The sequence below is a fragment of the Urocitellus parryii genome, chromosome 7, assembly GCF_045843805.1.
Source record: "Urocitellus parryii isolate mUroPar1 chromosome 7, mUroPar1.hap1, whole genome shotgun sequence".
Lineage (NCBI taxonomy): Eukaryota > Metazoa > Chordata > Mammalia > Rodentia > Sciuridae > Urocitellus > Urocitellus parryii.
In genome coordinates this window covers 4,654,107-4,681,177 of record NC_135537.1, presented here as the reverse complement: position 1 = coordinate 4,681,177, position 27,071 = coordinate 4,654,107, and the positions used below count along the sequence as shown (strand labels likewise).

Here is a 27,071-nt window from a genome sequence, read left to right as displayed (position 1 = left end):
AGGAAGGTGACTCCTTCCCTGGGGACGCTCTTGCTCCCCTAGACCACACCCACCTGTCCCCAGAATCAGCACCAACTGAAGGAGCACAGAGCACAGGAGTGGCCCAGATCTTACTTTAAAACCATTGCAGGGCCACCCGCACCCTGAGAGGCTCAGCCTCCGTTGGATGTTTACAGTTGAAATATGGACCACAGATGGGCCAAAGTGGGAACATGCCACGGGGGTCGTGAGAAGCTGACAGCTCCCAAGGAGACAGGGGATCACTCAATCAAATGTCGGTCAAGAGGGGACAAAAGCAGAAAGAGCGATTCTTCAGGCCATGGGAGAGCCCCCAGCAGGTGCACTTTGGCAGGGTGGGTCCTACTGAAGCAGCATTCTGCTCCGAGCTCCCCCCTCCTGAGACCCAGCATAACACACGCTTCAATGGCTTCTTCCCAGTGCAAAATACAGACAGCTGCTTGAAGGGGGTCCCCATGAGGAGCAGCCCCAGGCTAGCTCACCAAGAGGCTCTGGAGCAGGAGGGGGGATGAGTCGCCCAGGGCTAGCCCAGTCACACACATGCATGCCGTCATTGTCGCCAGCTTGCATGCGGAACAAGGGGACTCTGTACCCCAGTTTTATCCTAGCACTTGAGGAGGCACAGGCAGACGCTGGAGGTAAGAAACGAATCTACAAGAGGAACTGAGGAGGAAACTCGAATTTATTGAGCACCTGTTTCTGCCGGGCATGTCACACACACGTACACCCAAAGCAATTATTTCAGCACTGGAACCCTGGAGACACAGCTCTGGTCAGTGCCCTGGCCAGTGGCCCACTGTTGGGGAACACGAGAGTGGTCACTGGACTCCTTTATTTCACAATTAATATGACTGACACCAACAAGAGGAGGTTAAAGGAGTCCTCCCCGTGGTGGAGGAGCAAATTAACCTCCAGGCTGCTTCAATACTGGTTTTCCTTTGGCCCACAGAGCCATTGCCAACGCCCCTGACATTTCTTGGCTTCTGCAAGCTTGAAATGCAGAGGTCGAGGTGCCCCAAGGGCTTAGCTCTCTCCTTGCACTTGCCCTCAGGAGTCCAGAACATTCTTCAAGTCTGCAAAACCCTCCCTCCTGCCTACTGCCTCTCTCCTGGGAGGAGGTGGTTTTAGATGATTCCTCCCTGGACAATCTCTGGGCGCAGGTGGCATAGCAGCTCACTGGCTCCACTTCCTGGTTTTTGTTTAAGGAAAAAGGTAACTTCGGCAGGTGTCTGGGGAGGTGTCTGCTCAGGGCTTCGTAGCACCAAGAGTTTCCGAAAAATTGGCAGCTGCACTTCAGATAGGTTCACCTCCTGCCCCACAATCAAGTTTCCCCAGCTTCAGAGGAGAGGGAAAAATTCACAAGCATCAGAATATGGAATAATAATAATTAACAATAATAATAATATTAATAATAATCTCAACAGCCAGCAGCACCTGCTGGTTTTAATAATTCTGAGGTCTCTCAAGAAAAGACAATGAGAGAGAGGGAAAGAAGAAAAAGGAGAAAGAAAGAAAAGGGGGAGGGAGGAAAGTGGGAAGAGGGAAAGAGATGAGACGCTTCAAGGCCTCTGGCTTCCCACTGGGCTCCAAGTTCAAGTTTCAGAAATCTGCCATAGTCTTCTGACTTTCAAGAAGCTTCTAGGGGCCTTTCACATTTCCCGGCCGGGCAGCAAGGCTGGCGAAGTAGGCACACTGGGAAGGGTCACACTGGCCAGGGGGCCCAGGTGGGCCTGGAGGGCCAGGGTGTCCAGCTGGTCCTGTCTCTCCCTGAGGGCCAGGACTCCCTGGGATTCCATCTTTAGCATAGCCAGGTTCCCCAGGTTGACCTGGCACAAGAAGCAAAAGAAACAGAAGGTGATTTGTGCCTCCTCTGAGAGCAAGGAGCCCTGCTACCCCTCATTCCATGCGAACCAGGACCTGAAGTCTGCTCAGAGAGCCCCCCATTGGGGTATGCTAGTCTGAGTGATTACCATGGTCCATGCAAGTGCTAGGGACCAGAAGTACAGGACATGAGGGAGTGTCCTAGTTTACCATGTGAACCAGAAGGTGAAGGCAGCCACCAATGGAGAAAGACAGACAGGGTAGGCCTGGGCCAGGAGGGAGCTTGTTCTCCGCTTGAGAATCAGACAGAATCATAGCTCTAGGAGGTGCCTCTGCATTCAGAGGGAGACACCAGGTCCTGACCACTAATCACCAGCCCCAGTGCACAGGACTCTTTCTCAGGATGTTTTGTTCACTTACATTTTAATTGACATGGTAAATTGCCTGTGTTTGTGTGTGTGTACGGGGCGTGGTGTGCTATTCCTGGACATGTACACAATGTGCAGTGGTCATGTCAGAGCAGTCAGCATCCGCATTACTTCATACATTGATCATTTCCTTGGGATGGGAACATCCAAATCCTTTCTTCTAGCCATTTTGAAATATTCAATAAATTATTGGGGTTTCTGACTCATGAGGTTTGCCTCAAGAAGTTTAGAAATATTTAGTAAAAACGGAGCCGCTCTGTCTCATCATCACTTGAACCGAACCCATCTTTCCCTTTCTGAGTCCTGCGTGGCTGCAGATGGAGTGCATCTGTGTGTTTCTCCACTCCCCCCACAGACCCCAGACGCCCCATACCTGGGATTCCAGGGGGTCCCATCTCGCCTCGGAGGCCAACTCCAGGTGCACCTGGCTCACCTTTGGCTCCTCGTTCACCTGTGGAGAAAAACATGCTCCCTTGGGGGTAGAGACCCATGATGAGGGCAGAGACAGGGAGTCCCAGCTGCAGGACATGAGGCACAACACTGTGGCTGCAGCGTCCCACTCAAAACCACCCTGGCTCTCACACTCCCCATCCCCGTGTACACACGCATTCTCTCTCTCTCTCTCTCTCTCTCTCTCTCTCTCTCTCTCTCTCTCTCACACACACACACACACACACACACACACATACACACACGCACACACACTCTCAGGGAGTGTTCTGTGTGATACAGATTGCAGTCAGTGCCATCCCGAGAATAAAAACAGGGCCCTATTCAGAGATGGGAGTCATTCCCACAGGGGTTATTTGGACCATATTTGAGTTGAGATTGTACAGATAGGATAATTAAATTGTTTCTCTCTTACTTCTTGAATCAATCACTTTTTGCCATGTTGTTTCCAAAATATCTCTTGGATACATCATATATATATATTTTGTCATCCAAATTTAAATTCTGCTAGTTCGTGGCGTCTTTGGATCACCCATTTTTAATGTTTTAATTATTACATTTTTTTTTCAGGATTCTGCCAGTCTACTGTTTTCTAGGCCTTATGCTTGTTATGAACAATTCTTTTGTGTATTTTGCTTTATGAGCTATTGTGGGTTGAACTAGAACACACAAACTTAACCAAAACCATTTCACGTAGGAGAACTATTACAGAGAATGAAAATTAATAATAAAGAAATGGGAGATGTTCGAGTCATCTGTTTCCCTTCCTCCCAATCACCCAGGAGCAGCTACAATTACCCTGTACCCTCCTTCCCTGTGCTAGTCTTTATCAGAAAGGAGTGAATTTCAGGCTGGGGTGGCACCAGGTTCCTCCTCTCTGCTCTGCATATCTGCCTGGCTGAGAGGAAGCAGGCATTCTGACCTGCTTCCCAAGATGCGGTGGGTTAAGGGAGCCAGGACCCTCCCCTTGAGGGAGAGACGTACGGCTGTCCAGTGCTGCAGAGTCCAGGTAGTGCTGGACACCGACAGTGGACTGTTAATGGCCATTTCTGCTGTAGCTCAAAGCCTCCTGATGTAATTTAAAAGCTGGCACTTCTTCCCCACTGCCTGGAGATTAAATGTCTCATTCCTCAGTTACTTCTTAACTCAGCAGAGGAAGAGGAGAGCATGTTACAGTACCACTGAAACCTGATCGGGGGAGATGGAGGGAGAACAAGAAAGTGGGAGGGAGTGGAGTCCATCTTCTTAGCACAACTCTGCTAAAATGTCAAGTATGAAAACCTCTTAAACATAGGAAAAAATGACATGATGCCAAAATTCAGGGTGTGACCAAGCTACGGAGAGTGAGAACAGAATGAGGAACGTGGCTCAGTGGAACTTGCAGCTCATACCCGCTCTCCTCAGCCCTCAAGCACCACCCCCCTGTGTCTACTCACCTTTGGGACCCATGGGTCCAGAGGGTCCTTCCAGACCCCCCTGGCCAGGGCGTCCAGGCTCTCCCATGGGGCCTGCTCGACCTGGAAGCCCATCTTTTCCAGGGGGTCCTGGGGGGCCAGGTCTGCCTTGAGAGGCCTTTATGTGTGCCGGGGGCATCTGGGCCAGGAGGTAGGCGAGTTTGGCTATGGAGTACAGAAAACAGAGACACTCATGAAGAATGGACGGAGGATAAAGGGCAGAATGGGAACTCCCTGCAAAGCTGGGAAGCAAGGGACCAGGACTACAAAGACAGCAACACAAACAGCACCCGTGACACACAGAGAGCACAGGTACAGCACTTGAACATGCATTTCTGACTGGACAGGCCATAGGGTGCCTTGATGGTGGTGGCCATCACTGGGGGCCCAAGGCAGCTGCCACCAGCCACACAGCTTTGGACAAGCCACTTGGCCTCTCTCAGTCTGTATTTTCTCTTCTTTTAAAAATTTTTTGTATTTGTTCTAATAAGTTATACATGACAGCAAAATGAATTTTGATTCACTGTATAAGAATGGAGCACAACTTTTCATTTCTCTGGTTGTACACAATGCAGAGTCGCACCATTTAGGAATCATACATCAAGGATGTCCGTCTCATTCCACCATCTTTCCTACCCCCATACCCCATCCCCTCCCATTCCTCTCTTCCCAATCCAAAGTTCTTTCAATCTCCCTCCCCCCAATTATGGATCAGCATCCACATATCAGAGAGAACATTTGGCCTTTGGTTTGGGGGGATTGGTTCATTTCACTTAGCATGATATTTTCCAACTCTATCCATTTACCTGCAAATGCTATAATTTTATTCTCTTTTAAACAGTGGAATATTACTCAGCATTAAAATAGAATGAAATTATAGCCTTCATTTTTCTCTTCTGTACAAAGGAGGCAATGAAATAACACCCACTCCCTGGTTGGTGTAAGGACAGAGTGACATGATTCCAGCAAAGCTGTGCCTGACCCTTGGTAAGTGCTCAGCAAATGGCAACGGCTGTGGTGATGTTGATGCTGGTTGCAGTGGTAACCTCAGCCACAGTGGTACTGACATCATCTCTAGAGACATTATTGGAAGTAGCAGCTATAGCAGTATTGGCAGTAGCAGCAGTAGTAGTTTTTGCAGTAGAAGAAGTATTGGCAATAGTACTAGTAGGATCAGCAGCAGAGCTAGTAGTAGTTTGGGCAGTAGAAATAATATAGACAGTAGTAGCAGTAGTAGTATTGGTGGCAGTAGGAGTATTAGTTTTGGCTGGAGATAGCAGTAGTAATAGTAATAGTAACAGTAGTAGTTTTTGCAGCAGTAGTCACACTGCTGGTAGTAGTAGTAGCAGCCACAGAAGCAGCTTTGGCAGTAGAAGTAGTAGTAGTAGTAGTAGTAGTAGTAGTAGTAGTAGTATTGCAGCAGCAGTATTAGTAGTAGCAGTAGTAGTTCTGGAAGGTGGTGGTAGTGGTAACATCAGTAGCAGCTGTAGTGGCAGTACTGGCAATAGCAGTAGTAGTTACACTGGCAGTGATGGTGGCCTCATTGGCAGCAGTATAGTATCATCCCTGGTAGTTGAATCGTTGGCAGTAGCAATAGCAAGCACAGTAGGAGTACTGGTGGTAACAGAAGTCTTGGGGTAGTAATGGAAGTCTAGTGGTGGTAACAGGCATAGTGGCAGCAATTGTAAAAACAAGGCCTGGGGAGAGTTCAGTGGAGTATACAAATCTATTTAGTGACTTTTCTCTGCTGAGTGTCAAGTCTAAGGGTTGAAGATTACAGAATTCAAAAGTCCAGTTGCTGGCCTGGCATGCCTTTCCATTGGGCAGGACATACAGTGGGCCTGGTGGCCACCAAGGCCATCTTCCTTTGCATCCAGTCACAGAGAATCTGGTCCTGCAGAAGTTGTTACTGTGACATAGACCAGCATTTCTGGATAAGACCCAGGCAGAGGTGGGGTCTTCAGCCTGACCAAGCCCCCCTCCTGCTGCTCAGGAACAAGGCCCCACAAGGACTTCTCATCTATTTCTACAAAATGGGCAATTTTCTCAACTTCTCTGAGCCTTGATGGTCTCTTCTTCACAGTAGACTCAGTGCTTCCTCCTCAAAGGAGTGCTGGAAGGAAGGACCCAGCCCAGCAGAGGCTCCATCCAGAACAGCCAGACACAGCAGCTGTGCCCACTTTTGTCTGGAAACTCTGTAAGGTGCAGAGGCCATTTCTAACCCCCAAATTTATTACCCAGGAGGAAGAACCTGGAGTTTCCACCCATGATCCTTCAGACCCACCACACCCAGCTCCTTCTCCTTCCTTCGAGTGCCCCCTCATCCACCCCACCTCTCCCTGGCAGTCAGCCCCAGGTGATGACCTCTTGCCCGCCTGATGTGGATATGGACTATTTCCAACTGGACTCCAGGAGGGGAAGGAAGAGGCCTCCTTGCTTACTTCTGTGTCCTCAGACCTAGGAGTCTGGCACGTGTCAGCTGCAGAGTAACTGGGACACGACCCCATGAATCAATCTATAAATGAGCCCTCTCCCTTTGTCCATTTGTGCCTGAAATAGTGACAGGTTCCTCCTCTTTCCTGCAGAAGGATCGTCTGTGACTTTCTGCTAGGCCTTCACAACAGAGGCAATTATTTGAGAGAACCTTGTGGATCAGAGGATGGATTATACAGCCCAGGTGCGAATCCTGGCCAGGTCCTGCCAGCTCTCCAGCCCTAGGTAGCTACTTAGCTTCCCTGTTCCTTGCCATCTTCCTAACACCACGTGTTCCCCATGAGGATGCTGGGAGGTCCCAGCACCTGTGTGTCAGCTGAGTGCTGCTCCTGACCCAGGGCAAAGCCCCCGTGCTGGGGTCAGTGCTGCTGCTGCTCTAGCTTCCCCTCCTCAGCCCTGCTACTCCACATGGGAGCTGCTCCCAGGGCACTTTCCAAACAGGCTGCCCAAGCACTGGAGGAAGACAGAGGGCTGCTTACTCACCTTCCAACTGCTTCTCAAGCTCTTCCTGGATGAGCCGCCGCAGGGTGTCCATGGACGGGGACTCCCCCTAGGAGGGAGGCGGGTAGGTTAGTCCTTTCCCTGTAGCTCCTGCCACCCTAGCCCCCATGACTCGGGCAACCACGGAGTCCCCAGCCACCGCGTCAGTGGGGAAGCACAGCCTCCCCGTCACTCTGTCCTACGTCTTTCACCCCCTCTTCCCTCTCTGCCCTGCAGGCAATGCCACCTACTTCCATACGGAGCCTGGACTCTCCCGGAGCCATTGCTGCCCTTGCCTCCACACCGTCCAGGTCTTCCGCCAGGTTTCCTTCTAGCACAAACCACTGTGCCTGTGAAGTCACTCCCCCTCTTCCCAGCACTGGGCCCCTGGGGTCTTTCACCCAAGCTCTCTCGGCCAAAGTCCTGGCTTGCAGGCATGGCCCAAGGCCTGCCCCGCACTGGATCATCTCTGAGTCCTCTGCCAGGCCACCTGGCCCCTCCAGCTCCCAGGATTCTTTCCAGCCTGGCTGGTCTGTGCTGGCTCTTAACAAATGTCGAGCAAGTCCTGATGCTTGGGCCAGGTATGGGAAGGTCAGAGAGGCCAGAGTGCTGTCCCAGGCTCCCAAAGTGGCAGCAGTTCTCAAAAGGACCTGGGAGAGCAGTGTACCTTCCTGACAGCTTTGGAGCAGAGTCACCACTCAAGGGTGGGGTCCTGCTCTGCTCATCTCTGTCACTCAAGCACCTGGCATGGGCTAGTGTGGAGGGGATTCCATCTCCTTATTCTCCTGTTCTTTCCTGGCCTGGGATTCTGTATGAGAGTCTCAGAAGTTCCATCACTACCCACAGCAGAGGGCGTGTAGACTAGGTGAGCTTTCTCGGGCTTCAGAAGTCAACCAGGACCTCCTGCCTTCCCCTGAATATGGCTGGGAGACGACCAAGCACGGCCACCAGGAAGGGAGGCACACACAGTGACAGAGCAGACGGGATATGGAGTGCCCAACACTGTGCTCAGGGCATATGAGGGACCCCAGATGACCAGGTGGGCTCTGGTGGGGAGTGGGAGGTCACAGGGCCTGGGGAACCAGTCCCCACCAACACATACACCCGGGGAACTCTGCTTTGTCGTTTAGAGGCAAGGGTGCCTGTATAACCCGGCAGGTAAAACGAGAGTCCTGCCACTAGAAAGAAATGTGTTAAAAGGAAAAATCTACCCGACTCTCCGCAAGCCTTTCCTATCACACTTGGGACAAATGAGACCCAGAGGGCAGAATGAGCAGCCCAGGGAGGCAGAGTGCAGAGGTGCAGTTGCAGGGGTGGGCACCAGGGGGAGCTCGCCTGTCTGGGAGTTGGTCTCCTCTCAGTGACCTGTGCACAGGGTCCTGGGACAGAGGAGCTCCACAGCCCAAGGGCTGAAGCCTGGAGGACTCATCACCACTGTGACAGACAGCAGGACAGAGGACTCCATTTTTGATATCTTAACTTAGGCCACCCGTGTTGTTTCATTTAATCATAACAAACGAGAAGAAAATTTACTCATCCCTTTTGCAGGAAGAAAGGGCAGGCTCAGAGAGGGGAGGTCACCTGTGAATTCACACAGCAGACCCTGGAGGACCAAGGCCACACCCTTCCCTGGCTTCTCTTCAGGTGCACAAAAGCCCAAGTCTGGAGTCATGTTGGCATCCTTACCCTCAGTCCTGGAAAGCCTGGCTGGCCTGGAGGCCCTGGGGGCCCTGCTGGTCCACTCTCCCCAGGTGGCCCTTGGGGGCCCATCTGGCCTGTGTGGCCTTTGTGGCCTGGGATTCCAGGGTCCCCAGGCTGGCCCTTCCCACCAGGCAGTCCTTTGTCCCCTTTGATCCCGGGGTCTCCCTGGAGAAGGAGAGAAGCACATCAGTATGGGTACAGATGGGGGCAGGCAGGAGGTGAGCTGCAGGAGGCGCTGGGCTCTCCCCCAGGAACCCAGAAAGCAGGCCCAGTCCAGGCTGACCTGTGCACAACCTGGGGTGAGAAGGGCCCAGAGCCATCCCTCCATCCTGATTGTGAGCATGAGGACATGGCAGCCCGGAGAGGGAACACCACCTGCCCTTGGAGTCTGCGGAGGCCAGGAAGAGAAGGCCAATTCCCAAACCCCAGTCCCAGACTGAGCCCACTTGTATTTCTGTCATTTGGGGAGCAGGAACAAAGTGCTGGCCCCTGGACCCAACAGAGCACGCTGCAGCTGCTAGAAAGACGGGGTGCCCACCATGGTTAATTGGGAGGGGTGGAGGGGAAAGGGGAAGGAGCACAACTTTTCACCTTATCCCTTAAAAAACAAAGAATTTACCAATCCCAGGCTGCACCCTCAAAATGCAGCTCCTCTGCCTGCCCAAAGAGGGCTGGCTGGCCACAGAGACTGGGGGCCCAGCTGCCAGCCCCCTCCTGGTGCCATTTGGGCCTCTGTCAGCTGGGGAGAGTGCACCCTCTCACCAGGCGCTTCCCATTCCCAGTCCTGGCTCTAGTGAGTCCACAAAGGGTCATCTCCTGGCCAACCCACTGCCTGAGGCCCTTTCTCCCCTTCCCTGACCCTGAATCAGAAGTGCTAGATCCATGGTGTGGGAGCACAGTGGGTCTAAACACAGCCTCATCAATGGCCTCAGAGTGCACTAATGGGACTCCGTTGCTGGGATGTAGCAAAGAGAGGGAGGGACAGTGAGACCAAGAAGAGGAGCAATAAGGTAACTGGAATGTGGCTTAGCTAGGACTTGACCCAAGTCTCTGAAAAGGAAGACTTCACAGTTCTGCAGCCATCAAGTGGAAATGGCAGGAGCAAGACCTGTGGCGTGTGCGGAGGGTAGAGGAGAAGGAACACGCAAGGTCAGAAGCCCAGGTGTAGGCACAGACCCCAGGGAGATTCAGAGCAGCCACAGAGTGACAGCCTGGGAGCCAGGGCAAAGGTGGGAGATGGAAGAGGAACGTACTTTCATCGCAGTTACTTTTCTTGCAGTTTTCATTGTTTATTATTGTATGCCCCTATGTTGCTTTAAAACTGTCAATACTGCCAGGTGTGGTCCTGCATGCCTGTAATCCCAGCAGGGAGGCTGAGGCAGGAGGATCACAAGTTCAAAGCCAGCTTCAGCAATTTAGCAAGGCACTAAGTCACTTAGCAAGACACTCTCTCTAAATAAATAAATGATAAATGTGTGGTGTGTGTGTGTGTGTGTGTGTGTGTGTGTGTGTGTATTTTTTAATGGCCTGGGAATGTGGCTCTGGGAATATGGCTCAGTGGTTAATGCCCTGGGTTAGATGAAAGAAAGAAAGAGAGAGAGAGAGAGAGAGAGAGAGAAGAAGAAGAAGAAGAAGGAGGGAGGGAGGGAGGGAGGGAGGGAGGAGGAGGGGAGGGAGGGAGGAAGGAAAGAAGGAAAGAAGGAAGGAAGGAAATGACCATTTTAACACTTATCAGAATATCAGTGCATGAAGCAGCAGTTCAGCTGGTATGCACTTCATGGGGACACTGTGATGCTGTCACATCTCGTGGTGATTTTTAATTCAGGGGTCTATTAAGTCACTGGTCCCTAACCACCTAGATGCCAGGCCCTGTCACATGTACAGTGTTTCCTATTCATTGTGCATCTCCATATCACTTTGCGGTGAGAGGACTTGTCCCATATTTCAAGTGTTCCCAGGAGTGTGAAGGAACGGGGAGTCTCGGCTCCCTGGCCAGGTTCCATGAAACCACTTACCAGGGAAAGACAAGCTCAGTTTATTGATTAGATATGAGACAAGAGGTTCCTACCTGCGGTCCAATCCCCTGGCTCCCCTCCAAACTCAAGCCATTGCCCCCAAAGGCGCCTGAGGGACACTCTCATGAGGGAGCCAACCCTGTCTTGGCCACAGGCAAGATCAGTGGAGTCAAAGTCAAGGGAAGGAGGGGGGGGAGTGGAGGAGGAGGGAGGCCTGGGATTCTCTGCTTCCACTTCCATCTCCTAGGGCTGCAGGAGCAGCCCGCCAGCTCCCCACCCATCCAACTTGCAAAGAAAGCCGAGATAAATTCTCTGCAGGACCATGGAAAACAAGCGGGGGTGGGGAAGAGGGTGGGTGACATCCGTGTCCTTGCAGCACAATGGTGGCCCAAATGCAGGACTGTGGCCAGGAGCCCTACTAAGCTGCTCAAGGGAGCAGCTGTCCCGAGGATGACAATGTTCCCTGCTCCCTCTTCCAGGAAACAAACAACAACCACAAACCTTTCCTCTGTTGTTTTTTCGAGAAATGAAATGTAAAGGAGGGCTCTCTGAGTGTGGCGCCAAGGCAACTCATTATGGGAAAATCTGTTCCCTTGTCACCTCCAGCAACAAATCCGGCTCCCAGCACATTGGCACTCTGGGAGCCAGGCACATCACGCACACGCGTTCACACATGGAGAGGGGATCTGCCGAGGCCGCCCGGCACTTTCTCTTGCATTTGTAATTATGATGATGATTTTATTCCTCAAAATAACAACCAAAAAGAAATGGGGGGAAGACTACAGCCATCCCCAGGAAAGAAGCTGCCTTAGTGAGGCTCCAAATTTTCCAGGAACAGGGAGCAGAAGCCACTGCACAAGATGGCTGTCCAGCGGGGTTTGTGTTCACTGTCCTGGACCTGTCCCCTGGTGACTGTGAAAAGGTCACTTGCAGCCTTGCCAGGGGACTGAACTCGCCACTCACCCTTTCTCCTTTGGATCCGGGTTCTCCTGGCTTCCCGGGAGCACCCTGCAATGAGACCAAGGGACAGCAGTCACGCGCCAGGCCACCTGGCTTCTCTGCCTCTCTTGGTTCTTCTGGGAGCTGAGGACAAGGGATCCTGAGATCCCCGGAGAGCTCCTCTCTAACCTGTCCAGACCCTGGGCCTGGCCCTCCTCCTCTTCTCTGCTGTCCTTCTGTCCTTGCCCACCGCTGACTGATGATGGCACCAGCCCGTGTGGACCCTCCAGACTCCTCCTCTTCGTCAGAACTCCACTGCCCTTGGCAGCCCCAAGGCCCAGCATGAATCAGCCCTGGACAAGCTCTCCTCACTTACCTTCTGGCTCGGCTGCCATGGCTTCAGCAGAGGTGACAGGCTTGGGCCCCAGGCAGGGAGCACTCAGCTCTGAGGTCTCCTGGCTCCGCCTGTCATCTTCCCTGGCCTGGGCTATGCTCCTGCCCTCTGTCCACGTAGCTCACTGGCCTGGCCGCAGACCTCCCCTCCAGGAAGCCCTCTGTACCTACTCCCCACCTGCAGAAGTGGCCTTCTTCTACATTTCCCAGCCTGCAGGAGGGTGGTCACCCTGGGAACGAGGGTCACAGCCCCATGGTCGACACCGCAGACACCTGCCTCCCTCTCAGCCCCTCTGTCCATCGGTCCACTCGGGATGTCTCCTTCTCCTTCTTTGCCCGCAGCGCCCCCCACATCAGCTCCTCTGAAAAGCTTTGCTAATCCCTTCGGCTAGAGTCCATCCGCATGCCAGGGTCCCTGGCCTGTCAGGGACAACTGACTTTCTTTCTGCCCAGATGTGGGGCAGAGGTGTGCCTCTCTGCCTTCCCGCTGTCTGATTCCAATGCAAAGCAGACAGACCTGATTCCTGTCACAGAAGCACAAGGAGGTGCTTGGGGAAGCACCTTGGGGAGCACAAAGCCCCAAAGGTCAGGTAGAATCTAAGAGGGGAGAGGAGGCCGGGAAAGGCACTCCAGGTGGGCAGCACAGGGAAGACCAAGCCTGGGAGATGGGGGAGGCAAGGACATATTATGCAGGGTTGAGCTCCGGAGTCAAATTGGGGAAGACCTTGGATGCCTGATTAGCCTGCACTTTATTCTGAAAAGCAATAGGGAGCCAGAGAGAATTCATGTAGGCAGCAGCCCAGCTATGAGCACATGCAGCTGATGAATCCCTCGGTAAGGGGAGCCAGGGTGTGTCCCCTGCATCTCCATCAAATAAGCAGGAGCTGTGATTGGTCAATGAGTGAGTGCCCAGTGAGTGGTCAGCTGTGGCTGGGCCAGGATCAAATCCTTGCCAGACATGGAGACACTGATCCAGCTTCAAGGAAGTCTGAGTTAATAAAGTGTAGCCCAAAGGCACAGAGGGAAAGTGTCCCTGGCCCTTCAGGAGACAGCACAGTCTTTGACAGGAATGTGACAATTTCCAGCCACTGTGTTCTCTGCATTTGTCCCTCTAGGTATCTCTCAGCAGACACCTGTGGGGCCCGCTCTGTGCTGGGCTCCTGGGCTAGGGCAGAGCAAAACAGGTGCTCAGCAGCCCATGGTGGGTCATCGGCTTCGTCCCTGGCCACCAGGGGAAGTCAGCATGGGAAGAAGGGGGGGCAGGCTTTCTGAAAAGAGGACCCTGGGAAAGAAATTTGGCATTTCCAGGACTAAAAGTCCAGAGTGACCGGAGCTGAGAGAGGAGGGGCGTTGGCAGGGGCTGCAGCTTCTTGGATCTCATTGAGAGGGCCGGGAGAGGACAGGGCTGAGAGGTGACCTGCAAAGTGCCATCACGTGCTTCTGTCCCTCAGATCTTTGGCTGCAGTATGGATGGGTCAGCAGGGGGCAAGGCTGAGGAAACCCCATGATGGTGCAGGTGAAGGGGAAGCAGGTCAGACTAGAATCCAGGTGGAAGTGATGGAGAGAACTGGGCACAACCAAGGTCTCTTAAGTCTGTGTTGGCAGGGCCTGTTGACAGGTGGGAGCTGAGGCAGGTCGGGACGCTGTCATCCAGAAGGTGTCCACAGTGGCTACACTGATTGTGGGGTCTGTGCAAATTCACATGTGTCCATTCTTCCTAAAGTACTCATGATCTCAACCCAATGATAGCAGAGCATCAGAGGGGTCTTTCCAAGCTCAGGGCCTGGAGACCACCCAGTCTGCCCACCCAGGACACCAGGCCTGTGGCCCCCAGAGGAAGAGCTACCAGTGGAGGAGGGATGGCACTTGCCTCTTTGCCTGGGACACCTTTCTCTCCGGGTTCTCCCTGTAAGACAGAACAAAGTGTCAGCGGGCCCTTCCGCATCAGCAGACAGAAAAAAACACGACGGTGCTCAAAGCCGACACTGTCACTCAAATCTCATTCCAGCAGAGACAGTAACCAATGGTTCCCCTGAGCCAGGTCATTCCATGCAGGGGAAGGCAAAAAACGTGTCCCCAGTAGAAAGGGGAGCCCGCAGCTGTGGGCTCCTTAGCAATGAGAAGTGTGTGACCCCACCAGGAGTGACTCCAGTTGTATACGTTATCCAGCTGTGGGAGGGAGGCCTCCCGAGGAGCAGGCTCATTGTGAGTGAAGCAGGCTGCCGCTGGCTCCTAGTGCAGATCTCAGTCCTCTACTAGAGGCTCTGGGGCCTTGAAAGCCCCCTTACAACCTCCTTAAGTTTCCTGTGCCTCAGTTTCTCCCTCTGTAAAAAGGGAGGAGTAGCTTCATAGGGTCCTACAAGATTTCAGCGTATTTGTAGAGGGATCAAAACAGTGGCAGGCGCATCTTACAGGTTGGACAAAGGATCCGCTATCTCCATGACTGAGGAATAATTGTTACCTAGAAAGCACCCCCACTGCTCAGGACCAGCCACACCATTAGCACAGGGATGGAGCGGGCACTGAGTGGAGCTGCCCAGGGACCCCACCCAGGTGTGGCTCTGAGCCCTCTGTTGTCTCGATGCACTTTGATCCCACACCACATCATCATGACCTGAGCAAATGGGCCCCAGGACACAGGAGGGGACAGGGACAGTTCTGAATGTCAACATCAACCTGGAGCCAGACACCCTGGGCCGGGCTGCGGTTCTCTGCTTACCGGAGGCCCCCGGGGCCCCAGGAAGCCAGGAAGTCCAGGGCTGCCATTTTCTCCTTTGTTCCCCTTCTGGCCCTGCAAAGAAAAGCAGGATCAATCTCCAAGGTCACCTACTGACTCAAGTGGATTCAGAAGCCTTGGGACCACTCCAAACACCGAAGACCAGGGGCAGCCACACAATGGAACACAAGCCCCCTTCCCGGCAATGGAGAAGGGTCAGGGTCCTGACAGTGCTGTCACGGGCCAGCGGGAGAGAAGACATGGCCTGGGAATCCATTGGTGGCCTTCTTTTTCAGAGCAGCAAACACCAAGTAGGACAGATATTTGGCAAAAATACCCAGGTGTGTGTGGCCCCTCCCGGGATCCTCCACACAGGTGGGGCCATTCCACCCCCAAGGATGCCAGGCACATGGTGTAGGAGGCTCAAAGTTCAAATCTCCCGACTTGAACTTTCCTGGGAAGCCCCACATGTGTGCCAGCTGTGCACAGGGTGGATCCAGCTCCATGGCACACCCTGCCCCCTCTGCTGTGTCTCACCAGCAGCAAGTCCTGCCCTGGGGCTGCTGACTGAGGAGGCAGGCTCCTTTAGCACAGCTACCCTCATCTGGCAGGGGCATGGCCTCCACCAGGGTGGCCAAATGCCCGGTTTCCTGAGACTGTGGCCCTGGCTTTCCACAGCACCCACAGTTAACCCCCAGGACCGGCAGGCTCGCTGCCCTGGGCAGTGACTGCTCACTCACCACACAGCAGGTGGGCTCCTGGATAGGACTGCAGACTAGAGCAGTTATTATTATAAAAGTTCAGGAAGGCTGGGCTGGGAGCAGTCTCGTGTCAGGCTTGACTTATCCAACCCCAGATCCTATCAAAGAACATCTTCCCCACCGTGCCTCCATCAGCCAGACGGCACCCCAGATCGGAATCCTCTGACCAGTCACCTGGCCCTGCTGGTTAGCCACACCACCTCTCCCACCACCTACCCACTGGTCCAGTCTGCTCTCCCCACCCCCTATGCCCACCTCCATCTGCAAGCTGCACGCTTATCCTGTCATCTTAGGCAGTCAGAGTTGCTAAGCAGGACACTGCCCTTCCACTCTCTAAAAACATCAAATGCCCACCTGCAATATCCCACTCCACCCTGTGTTTGGTAGGTATAGATGCCTGCAGTGTAGACAACAGGGAACCAGGTGCAAAATCACATGTACTTTCAGCTGTGAAGGAGATGCTCCAGCTCCTGGACCTTCCACCACTCAGACCCACAGTCCCACTGACACTTCCAAGGACAGAGGCCAGACAATATGGGACATGAACCACAGCCCTCTCAGAGCGTGACCGATGTCATCAGGTGGCAGCAACTGAGTACTCACTGGGCTTCCTGGGCGGCCAGGGTCTCCTGGAGAGCCTGGTGATCCATTGTTACCCTGAGGGAAGAAAAAAAGGTAATTCTCCTTCAGGGCTCTCGGCCAGAGCATCACACAGCAGGGTGGCGAAACAAAGAACCGACCGGATGCAGAGGACCAGGTTTCCCACAGAATCTGTCACCCGGGCCAATGTAGCGCTCAGGAAACCACTTCTTTCCTCCGAGGACATTTTCCAACTAGTAAAAGGAGCTCATAATATTTAATTCATAACACTGTGGAATCCAATGAGCCCGCAGCCTGTGATTGGTGCGCACGGCACAGACCAAGGACACAGTCATGGCCTCGTTCATTCATTGATCCGCTAACTCAGAGTCTGTGTTAAGAAGCAAACAAGCCACTGAACATGACCAAGCTCAGAAACTCTGGTTCACATGGCTGAGGAGCAGGTCCTTATCTCATGTCACACCCCAGCAGGGGCTTTGACAAGGCTGAGAGGGGACACTGGTGGGAGCCCTGCGGCTGGGAATGGAAGGTCCATGCCTCCAGATCCTAAGTCTGACTCTAACACCCGCTAACTTGACGGGGGTCTGTGCATGTGTGTAGCTTTGACACTTAACAATAGGATTCCTGATTGTCTTCCACACTGGACCCTCTTCTAAGGACTCCACGTGCGTTAACCCACACCCTGCTGCCATCAGATACAAACACCAGCACCACAGTACCAGTGGGGAAACTGAGGCACGGTGACACTAAGCGCCCTGTGAGAGAAATGGAGGGGCTGAGATCCAAGCGCAGGCAGAGGAGAGAACAATAGCTCGCTCCATGGGAAAAGAGGTAGCATCCAGGGCTCTCGGTAACCAGGGCTCAGTCCTTGCTGTGGTTGCCTGAGCCCTGCGTCCCAGGAGCTGTGCTGAGCCTGGGCAGTGCTGGCCCCATCCACGCCGCTCATTATGGGCAGGGCTTTGGTTTGTGATCAGAACATGGCTTCCGCCTGTGATCAAGGGTGATGAAGGGGCCTCTCCCCACTGGATCCTCCCAGGAACCATGTTGCACGGTGTCTCACCAATGAGGAACTGAGGCACACAGCAGCACGGGCCCTGCCTGGGAGCCGCTACTGAGGGCGGATGCGGGAGCAGACTTGCAGCAAGCGCCTCCTGAGCGCCTTCCCTGCGCTCCCTCCGCCCACCTGCCCATCCGTGTCCCTCCAAAAACGCAGACTCTGGCTCAGCCCTGAGGAAGTCAGACTCGGAGGCACAGGGTGCCAGCTCAGGCTCCAGGGGCCTGTCAGGGCCAGGGCTGGCTTCCTTCCCCCCATGAGCCACTCCTCAGGTCCTGTTCTTCCTTTGTCCCCTGTGCTCCCCCAGAAAGGGAGTCACAGCCCCCTCCCCAAATGTTCTGAGTTTCAAACTCCAGTCCCAAGCTCCCTCCTCCTTCCAGGAAGATCTCCAGCTCACACAGGCCCAGGCCCCTTACTTAAGCTGCAGGCGCTGAAGCAGCTTGCCTGAGTCGAAATCCTGACTTTGCTGCTTACGAGCCTATGATCCTGGGCAAGTGAGTAATTGAAGTGGGGTAGTCACAGCCCCACCTCGCAGGACTGGGGAAAGCTCAGTGAAAAACCTGTGTTAGTGCTTCCTGCAGTCCCAGCCCTGAACTCCCCTGGTCTTTCTTAGAAGCCAGGAGTTTTGGGCTACTCCAGTCTGCACGCTTGTTCACAGCCACCATGACGATAAATGCAGTCGATCCCTAAACACAGTCCAGTGTTGCCAACAACATATATGGCATATATGACTTCATATATGACAGGGGTCCCCTAGGAGTATAATGGAAGAATGACCGTTGCCCGGTGACACTGTCACGGTCCTCGTACCACAGTGAACACATCACTCATGCACCTGGTCACCGAGCATGGTGATGACAATTGGCTGCAGCTGGCCCAAGTACCTGCTACAATGTGCACTTTATCTTCAACAATACTCCTTCTACTTACTAAAACTCTCCTGACACAGCAGCCACATTCCACCAGCAGCCCTCACACATCTCGAGTTTCCCACGGCTCTTGATCACATGCCACTAGGCACTAACTATCGACTTTCTACCTCTGTCCCCCTCACTCTCCCAGGCTCCTCTTAGATAAAGAGAAGCACTTGCCAAGGTGCACAGATAGGCAAGGGCCATGTCCACCATGTCCACTGGTGTAGGGAGTATGACCCAGTGAATCACCCTCTCCAAATCCATATGCTAAAGTCCTACAGCCCAAGACCCTCAGAATGTGACCTTATCTAGGAGCAGGGTCATGGCCGATGTAAGCAGTTCACATGAGTTCTTACCTCCACAGGGTGAGCACTGTCCCATATGACAGGTGGCCTGATGAAAGAAATACTTGTAGACAGACAGGGAGAGCATCAATCCGAGACAGAGGCAGAGACTGGGGGTGGGAGACCAACCTTCACGTGGCTGAGTTAACTTCCCTGCCGGGCGATGTGGCATCAGGCCTCCCTTTCTAGTGTTCAATGGTCGGTGTCTCGTGCATGGGTGTGTCTTCCACAGCCCATGGGTGGAGCTACGCTCACCTGTTCCTCTGTAATATGACCCCTTGCCCTGTTTAGGGTAGAATCTTGCATGGAAGTGCCTTGTGTGTCCCCTTCTCTTACCGTGCCCTTGAGTGTGGCCTACCCAGGTGTCAGTCAACCTGCTGACAGTGGACATCATGAAGATACTCAGCCCCCTGAAACCTGACCCCTGGCCTCATTTGAATAGGGTTCCCTTGATAAAAGGGGTCAGCGCAATAAAAGGGGTCAGCGAGTGCTCTCTCTCTCTTCCTGCGGATCCTTAAAGCCAGAGGAGCTGTCACAGCGACCCCAAAGAAAAAGGTCTTTGTGTCTCTCGTGTGTTATTTTGCACAGCCCAGTTAGCCCAGTTCCCCTGGAGGGACCCCGAGCCTTTTAGTTGCGAGCAGAAACCCTACAACTGGGTGATGCCTACACAAGGCAAGGAACACAAGGAGGCCAGCAAACCCGAGAAGCTGCTGCAGATGTGGGACGGTTTCCCCCTCAGAAGGAACAAGCCTGCAGATACCTTGATCCCAGACTTCCGGCCTCCAGAACCACGAGGCAACATTTCATGTTCAGGCCACCCAGTCCACAGCACTGTGTTGTAGCAGCACCAGGATACCTGTGTATGTCCTAAGTACCAGCTCTTAGGATGGCCCAGAGCTAGAGAGACTGGCAGAGGTCCTACAGCCCTACTGGGCCAGGTGGCACTGTATGCAAATGATCCCAGCAAAGCTCCTGGTGTGTGGGAGGCCCCAGGGACTTAGGCAATGACTGCTCCCCACCTGCTGTGACATATAGCCATTTTTAAATACCATATGGCTGTGCCAGGGTGAAAGACCCAAACCTCAGCATGCCAACATTGCTGCCAAAACTTAGTCTCAAAGAAAACTCACCGGTGGGCCCCTTGGCCCTCGGGGACCCTGTGGTCCCGACAGTCCAACATCACCCTGGAAAAAACAGAGAAGGGTCACATCATCACAGAGTCACTGGGTGGAGGTAAGGAAGGCTCTATTTCAAATATGTATCAAACTTCACCAAAAGACCCAGGAAAACCAGCAGTGAACAGATGTCCTTCGTAGATTGTCTTCCAAATGTAAAAACACTCACTTCACAGATTTAGAAATGCTCGCAGCTCTGCCTTCTGCATTAGTTTACTGATTTACCTAATCAGACATATTTCACATGGTCCCTCAGTGACTTCAGATGGCCCCATCTTGAACTAAGAAGACAAGTGCTCTTGGAGTTCTCCTGACTCACTAGATAGCAACCTGGAACCACCATGCCCGCCACCCAGTGGGCAGAGTGCCAGCCCCGCTCATAGCAACTTCAAGTTTGCAAAGCATGATGATGTGGTCTTCTGAGTAGCCTCCTGGACTGGCAGTCCCTACCCATGGAAGGATGATGATGGAGAGGCTTGGATGTGCCTCTAAATAAGCCTTCTGGAAATGGATCCTTTTTTTTTTTTTTTAATTAAAACAGTCAGAGCACTGAAATGGAGGAAGAAAGCATTTCCCCATGACCTGGCACCTGGTGCTGTCCCAGCCTCACCCTCGTGCCATGCAAGCTGAGCTCGGTCCCTTGCCTGCCTGGACTCATTCCATTGCCTTTTCTATAAGCTGAAGTGAGAGGGGTGGGCTAGATCAGCAGCTTCAGCAGCTGAGAGGTCCCCAGCGGGGGGACTGAGGTGTGCTGTACTTTAGCTGCATAGGGCTCTGCACTTGGGTTGGTTTTATAAGGGAAGACATGGGGACTACCATGGATTTCTCCTGAGATCCCCTCCAGGTACTTCATCTCATGACAGCAGATCAGCCAAAGATAATCAGCTTCTGATAATCATCAGCTCCTGGGAAGAGTCTACCTTCCCAGGTCCAAACCTGGTCCTGAAGGATGCATAAAGTGGACAGGAGGCCACTTTGGACCTCAGGACCAAGTACCCAGACTTCTGACCAGGCACCCAGTGCCAGGAGGCCAAGCTGTGATCCCACTTGCCAGACGGCCCTGCAGGATGCCCTGTGCCATGGGTGATCAGTCACTGGGGGTGGAGTGGGGATGTTGAACTGACAGATGTGGCTCTAGCTGGCTCTACCTGCCTCTGATACACCGTGTGACCATGTCCTTAACCTCTCCTTGCCTCTGACACATATGACCAGGTCCTTAACCTCCCTGGATCTCAGGTCTGTTCTTCAGATAAAACCCTTCCTGCCCTGCCCAGTTCCATGACCAAGCCAAAGCAGGAGCCATCTGAGCCATGTAGAGCAGGACAGCAGGAGGAGTAGAGGTGGAGAGGGGCGCATGTTCATGTTGAGCATGGAAAGCAGAGGCACTGGAGGAATGATCCAGAGCACCCCAAGGTGCCCCTCCAGTCCATGCAAGACTGGGTCCGCGGAGCCCATGTTGGTCCCAACAGACACAAGATGATTAATCCAGAAAATCCTCCCATCCATGGTAAGGCATGTGCAGCGTCAGGAGCTACAGCCCCGCTCTCCGTCATGCCAGCCAACCATGTGCCATCACCTGTGTCTTTGCAGTGCTGTCACCACCCACTGTGATACGAGCATCCTTTCTTTATCCCCCATGCCCATACCCAGCCAGGACCCATAGCACCCCCACTCACATCTTTCCCTGGTGATCCTTCCTGGCCAGGGGGCCCTGTGGCACCAGGCTCTCCCTAGAAATGAAAATCCACTGTTAGGCATGGAGTCACTTCAGCTTCAGGTTGCCTCAAGCACAGGCCACCTGTGGACCTGGGTCAGACGCAGATATGCAGATGGCTGCCGATCTGGAAGGTCCCAGCAGAGCAGGGTGCCTCTGCATGAACAGCCCTGGCCTTGAGCTGGTGTCCATGTGTACCCAAGGCCATTGGCAAGTGCCTAGGGCCAACTGTATCTCCCCAGGCCTCAGGCAGGAAAGAACAGCTTGAGTCAGACAAGGCCCTTCCACTCCTCCCTCCTTACCTGTGGATCAATGGCTTTCCTACCCATGACTCTCTTCTAGTTTTCTACAATGTGCAGGGGACCTAACCATTGATCCCAGAGGCCACTTCTACTTGGGGCATTGGAAGAGAGAGAAAGATCTGAAGGATAAGAAAACAGACTCTGGAGCCTTCCCGTCTAGGACAAAGCTGATGTGTTTCAATACAAGATCTGGACCCTGAGCAAACCATCCAGACCTCTGGGCCTCAGTTTCCCTCTCTGAAAATCAAGCCCATTATCAGAACTGCTTCACAGGGCTCAGGAGTGCTGTGCACAGCCCCAACAAAGGAAACCAACCTGAGCCCAGGCTGCTTGGACTAACTGGCTTTTGTCACGGTCAGGCCCCCAGAAGAACCATCTAGAAGAATCAAACCAAAGAGGGGATGACACCATGGTACTGCCCTGCCTTGGGCCCAAGAGTCCTCTCTAGGAAGTGTCAGCTCTGAGTCACCCAGGAAAACCTCCCAGGAGAGGTGTCCACTTACCCGGGGACCAGGTGCTCCAGAATCACCTGTGTGTCCCTTGAAGCCCTGGAAGAAAGAAAATGCAGTTATTCCAACTATGAGCAGACGGGTGGGGTGGGAGAGTGGCACCCAGGATGGGGTCCAGGTGTGTGGAGCCCTGCTCTGTGCCAGGCCCAGAGGGAAAGAAGGGGACAGGAGCAAGGCAGGAAGGGGTGGGGAAGCAATGGGAGAGGGGAGCAGGAAGGGCCTTGTGGGTCCCACCAGCACTGTGCCCTGCGGGTCTCGTGCCTGCTCAGCTCCAGGTCATGGGGTCCTGCAGAAGGGGATCTCCTTTCCTATTTCACAAATAAAGAAACTTGAGGCTCAGGCCTGCCTCTCCCTCAGATTCACACGCAGGCCTGCCTGCCTGCAGAGCACACCTCTCTATTTCCACACTCAACCCAGGAGGGGTCTGTGGCCAGGGTGCCCTTTTCAAGACCAAGAGAGTGGTCACCTGGCTGCCTCTATCAGGCTCTCCCCTGGTTTACCTCCAGATTCCATCTCCTAATCTCAAAAACCAGGGAAGACCCTACCAGGGAAGTCAGAAACCTGGGCAAGGCCACCTGAAGAGAACCCCAACTCGGGAGGCCTCCTTGAAGTCACTGTGATCACAAAGTGGCTGATGAGAAGGTGTGACCTCGTTCGACTCCAGGATGAGGCTCTGGATCTGTGGGAAGTGTCAGGGCAGCAGGGAAGGGAGTGGGCAGTGGGAAAGGGGACAGGAGGTGTCCCCTGTGAGCCTCAGGCTTGTAACAGGGGAGACTGGTCCTGTCCTGCCAGGTTGTGGTGGGGATTCACAAAGGGGACCCAGGACTGAAGCCTGGTGAGCAGTCAGGACCTGGAAGTGACTGGGAAGGACTTGGAGGAGGAAAGAGGGAGAAGAGGAGGAGGAGGAAGCTGTCTCAGATCTGGATCCAGATTCAACCACTCTAACCTCAGAAAGGACACTTGACACCTTGCAGTCCTGACGTCAGCTTGATCAAACCAGGTAACGAAAACCCAGCCAGGGGCATTGTCCACGGGAGGATGCCCTATGCCCCGCCGCCTGATGGGCTTGGGCTGACTGAGGAACCCCGTCTTGGCTGAACCATGGCTCCCACCTTTGAGCAATGGGATCCTGGGGGCTTTGCTTCTCTCCAGTGGGACTCTGTTCTGACACCTGCTAAATGAGGCAAGAACCTACTCTACAGGGCCACCAGGAGGACTGGACCAGACATGAAGAATGTTCAAAAGGGCTGGGAGCAGCCTGTGTCCCAGCATGTTCCTCAATAACACTGAGTCCCAGTGCCAGCCACAGAGGCAGGGGCTCTGCCATGCTCTCCTCCCAGGTGCCCAGCAGCCAGAAGAGCCAGGGCTTCCGTCGCCCACGTGGACGCCCCGCCTGCCTTCCATCCTCACAGCTACCAGTGCAGAATAGGTCCTGTCCCCCTCCTTTGAAATCTGACCATCATTCATGAGAATTGTCCTTGACTTTCAGGGGTTGTACAGTGCTCCATGGTAAGCATTCATTTATTAAATTTAAAAAATGCCTTTAGAAAGGATTTAATGGGGTCATCAATTTAAAGTATGTCTGGAAAAAACATCAATCGCTAATTCCGTGTTTTAATCCCCAGGGTAACAGTGTCCGCACTCTCAGGTTCCTCCTGGTGCAGGCAGGAGATTTTGGAAAAAGGAAAATTGATTTTTGTGTTTTCTTTCCTCCTTATTGAATACTGGCCAGATGATTTATTGATTTTTTTAAATAAAAGCAACATTAAGGAAACAAATAGCATTCTGATACGCCACTTCTTATCAGATAACTGTGTTTTAGAATTTTCATTGGACAAAAGACACGAGTTCATTTTTTGTATTTTTATGTGTGTAATAACTAGATATAGATTTAAATGGACAGATGTTGTGATTTTGCATAAAGAAGATTGGAGAAACTACACTGGAATATTAGCAGTGCTTTACTTCTGTTTTATAGGATTAGCAGTCACTATTTTCTTCTCTATGCCATTCTTTTTCTTATTAATAATTATCAGTATGATTGTTATGCAATTAGAATGGGTTTCTTTCATAACTGGAAAAAAACCGATAGGTATGGAAAGTATTCAAAATACAAATTAAGATTCGTTTGTAGGTTCTATCATCTAGAGAAAAGCCCAAGATATTATAATAATAAAGAGGATAAGAACAGCGAAAACTTGGAACAGCAACCCGCCAGTGATGAGTGAGACTTTGAAATCAATCTCACGGCTATGGTATGGAGAAAGCAGAATAGATCACCCAGGATCACTGCTGCCCTGGAGGAGAGGGGCTGCAGATCCCCACGGTTGTCCACCCCTGCCAGCCCGGCCCATCAGGATGTGAGTGGCTGATGGGTTCGCTGTGCTAGGGACCACTTACAGGTGGGCCTCGGGGACCCTCTGCTCCTGGTAGACCTGGCTCTCCCACTTTGCCCTGGAGGGAAGAAGGAAAGAAGAGATTGAGGATGAGGTTTCTCAGGACTTCCCCTCTCTCAGCTGCTGCCCTTGCTGTCACTGTATTTCCACCAACCTCGAGCTTGCTGCCAGCCCTCGGCCCTGGTGTCCTGGGCTGTCCCACACCAGTGTCCACTGGAATCCAGGTCTGTCATGTTCCTGGATGCCCTGGAATGCTGCTGTTTATACAGATTTCATCTCCAGATTAAATTAAAGGACAGTCCCTTTCACTGTCCAAAGTGCTCTGGTCTGACAAGAATCACAGGGCCATCTTGGTTATAAGGGACCTTATTCACAAAAGCACTCAAGGCAGCTACCAACCACTCTACTTGTCCAATGGCAGCACTGAGGATCAAAGCAGTGATGTTTTTACTGAGCTTCTAAAGGGCAAAGCCAGGCAGCATCCCAGCTTCATGCCACACCCAGGCGGATGCTCTTCTCCCGCCAGCAGCAGCACCCACTCACAGGGAGGCCTGGGATCCCCACGCCATCTCCCACCCATCTTCTCCAATACAAAGGAGCTATGAGACACGTCTTGCTATTTAAGTTCTTTACTTCCCATAGCTTGGCATGGCCCTGGACAGAACAAGTCGCCAACAAACAAACAAACAAATAAATAAAACAAAACAAAACTGATGAGGGCCCCGGGAGGCTCAGGTCCAGATAAAGCGGCACAGGTGGTTTGGAAAGAGAAAGTTAAAGGGCAAGTTTGGTCGATGGCCCACCAGGCAGCACTTGGGTCTTCCTTCATGGTACCTGGGGGCGGATCCATCCCCCAATGCTCTGAGCATCTTATTCCACGAGTTGTGAGCCCCAAGCCTCACACGGGGCACTCTGTGGGGGAGATGAGAGGTGAAGCAACATCCTTGGAGTTAGAAGAAAAACTGCAGGGAGAAGGCTGGAGATCAAAGCTCTGAGTCCAGGTGTATCTGCTGGTGCCTTCTGTCCTGGACCTTCCAAACCTAACTGTGTGTCCTTTCTCTTCCTGGATCTATTTTGCAGTTGGAAATTCAGGACAATCATCCCTCGTAGGTGTTTTGTGATGGAGCACACACAGGCCTAGCCTGCCCTACGCCATGGTCAAGTATGATGACCCAAGTTACCAGCAGAAAAATGACGACCAGCCAGGCCAGCTGGCACTGAGGGTCATCCACATGCCAGGCATAACTAGGGTGCTTTATACCATGACGTCCATGGATCCTCACTGCAGCCCAGTGAGGGGCACACTCTTGTTATCCCTCAGGAAAACCATGGGGGCCCAGAGAGGTTACGTCATGTGCTCAAGGCCACATAGCAGGGTTCTAATTGAGACATCTTGTCACCAGGGACTCTGCACTTAATCATATACTATACTCCATGCTCAACTGCATCTTAATTTAAAAATTAAGCAACAGGCAATTCAAAAAGTTGTCTATCCATCCATCCATCCATCCATCCATCCATCCATCCATCCATCCTTACTGTCTCTTTGCCTATCTGTATCCCCCACATAAGAACTGGAAGGAACAGGCCAAGGTGAAGAGGGCCATCTATGACCAGCTGTCAGTGCTCTCACCTCCCAGCCACATGCTTGGGCCCACCCAGGAGGGTCCCTTCCCACTGTCACAGCTCCTACACCTAAAGGGTGTCTGCAGAAAGAGCTCGTTCTCTGGCTCCAGGGCTGCTTGACTTCAGGGTGTGGAAAGGCCAAGTGCACAGCAGCCGACGTCTCCAGGAGCAGCCACACAGGCTGGCACGGGATGGAGAAATATTCCAGCCACCACCTCCTGCCTCAGGGGCAGTGAGAGAAGGGCATTCCAGGAGCAATCCCTCTCCCTGCTCCTTTCTCTGCTCCTCCTGGGACCCCTCCCGAGCATTCTGCCTGCACCATGTCTGTCTTGATGTCTCAGGGTCCCCAGGTTCTATCCATCCTGTGCCAAACTCCTCCCGAACAGCTCAGAGCAAGGACACAAATGGATTCCCAGAATGGATCCACGGGAGAACTCTGGAATGGGCACCTCAGGGGTCCCTGAGCAAGGGCACTGAGTCCCTCCTGGTCCAGGAGAACCAGCCTGTCTCCTGCATGAGCTACTGGCCACAAGGACGAGCTGGGCTACACCCCCATGTGCACCACCCCCAGGGACTGTCCTGTCCCCCACAGGCACTGGGCTGGGTGGCATGACTCTGCAAGAGCTTTCCATTTTGCTGAGGAAAGCTCTTTCTTTTCCTCTCAGTGGTGAATTCTGGCTTTGGCAGCTGGCAAACTATAAAATGACAAAGGAGGTACTTCCAGCAAGTTGCGTAAGATCGGAATGAGTCATAATAGTTTACGACAAA

At 53.0% G+C, this 27,071-nt stretch overlaps 1 protein-coding gene across 1 annotated transcript in view; it reads right to left on the bottom strand.

Annotated features, from left to right (window-relative positions):
• Window positions 1–716: 716 nt before the first annotated feature.
• Window positions 717–27,071, bottom strand: part of Col22a1 (collagen type XXII alpha 1 chain) — a 240,251-nt gene continuing 213,896 nt past the window's right edge. The window contains exons 53-65 of the mRNA XM_026407769.2: window positions 24,682–24,735; window positions 22,276–22,320; window positions 21,433–21,486; window positions 19,712–19,765; window positions 16,273–16,326; window positions 14,912–14,983; window positions 14,063–14,098; window positions 11,824–11,868; window positions 8,831–9,010; window positions 7,148–7,214; window positions 4,154–4,336; window positions 2,641–2,718; window positions 717–1,844 (exon numbers count right to left, since the gene is read on the bottom strand). Coding sequence (XP_026263554.2) covers window positions 1,657–1,844; window positions 2,641–2,718; window positions 4,154–4,336; window positions 7,148–7,214; window positions 8,831–9,010; window positions 11,824–11,868; window positions 14,063–14,098; window positions 14,912–14,983; window positions 16,273–16,326; window positions 19,712–19,765; window positions 21,433–21,486; window positions 22,276–22,320; window positions 24,682–24,735 — 1,110 coding nt within the window. The 3' untranslated portion in view covers window positions 717–1,656. The remainder of the gene's footprint in view (window positions 1,845–2,640; window positions 2,719–4,153; window positions 4,337–7,147; window positions 7,215–8,830; window positions 9,011–11,823; window positions 11,869–14,062; window positions 14,099–14,911; window positions 14,984–16,272; window positions 16,327–19,711; window positions 19,766–21,432; window positions 21,487–22,275; window positions 22,321–24,681; window positions 24,736–27,071) is intronic.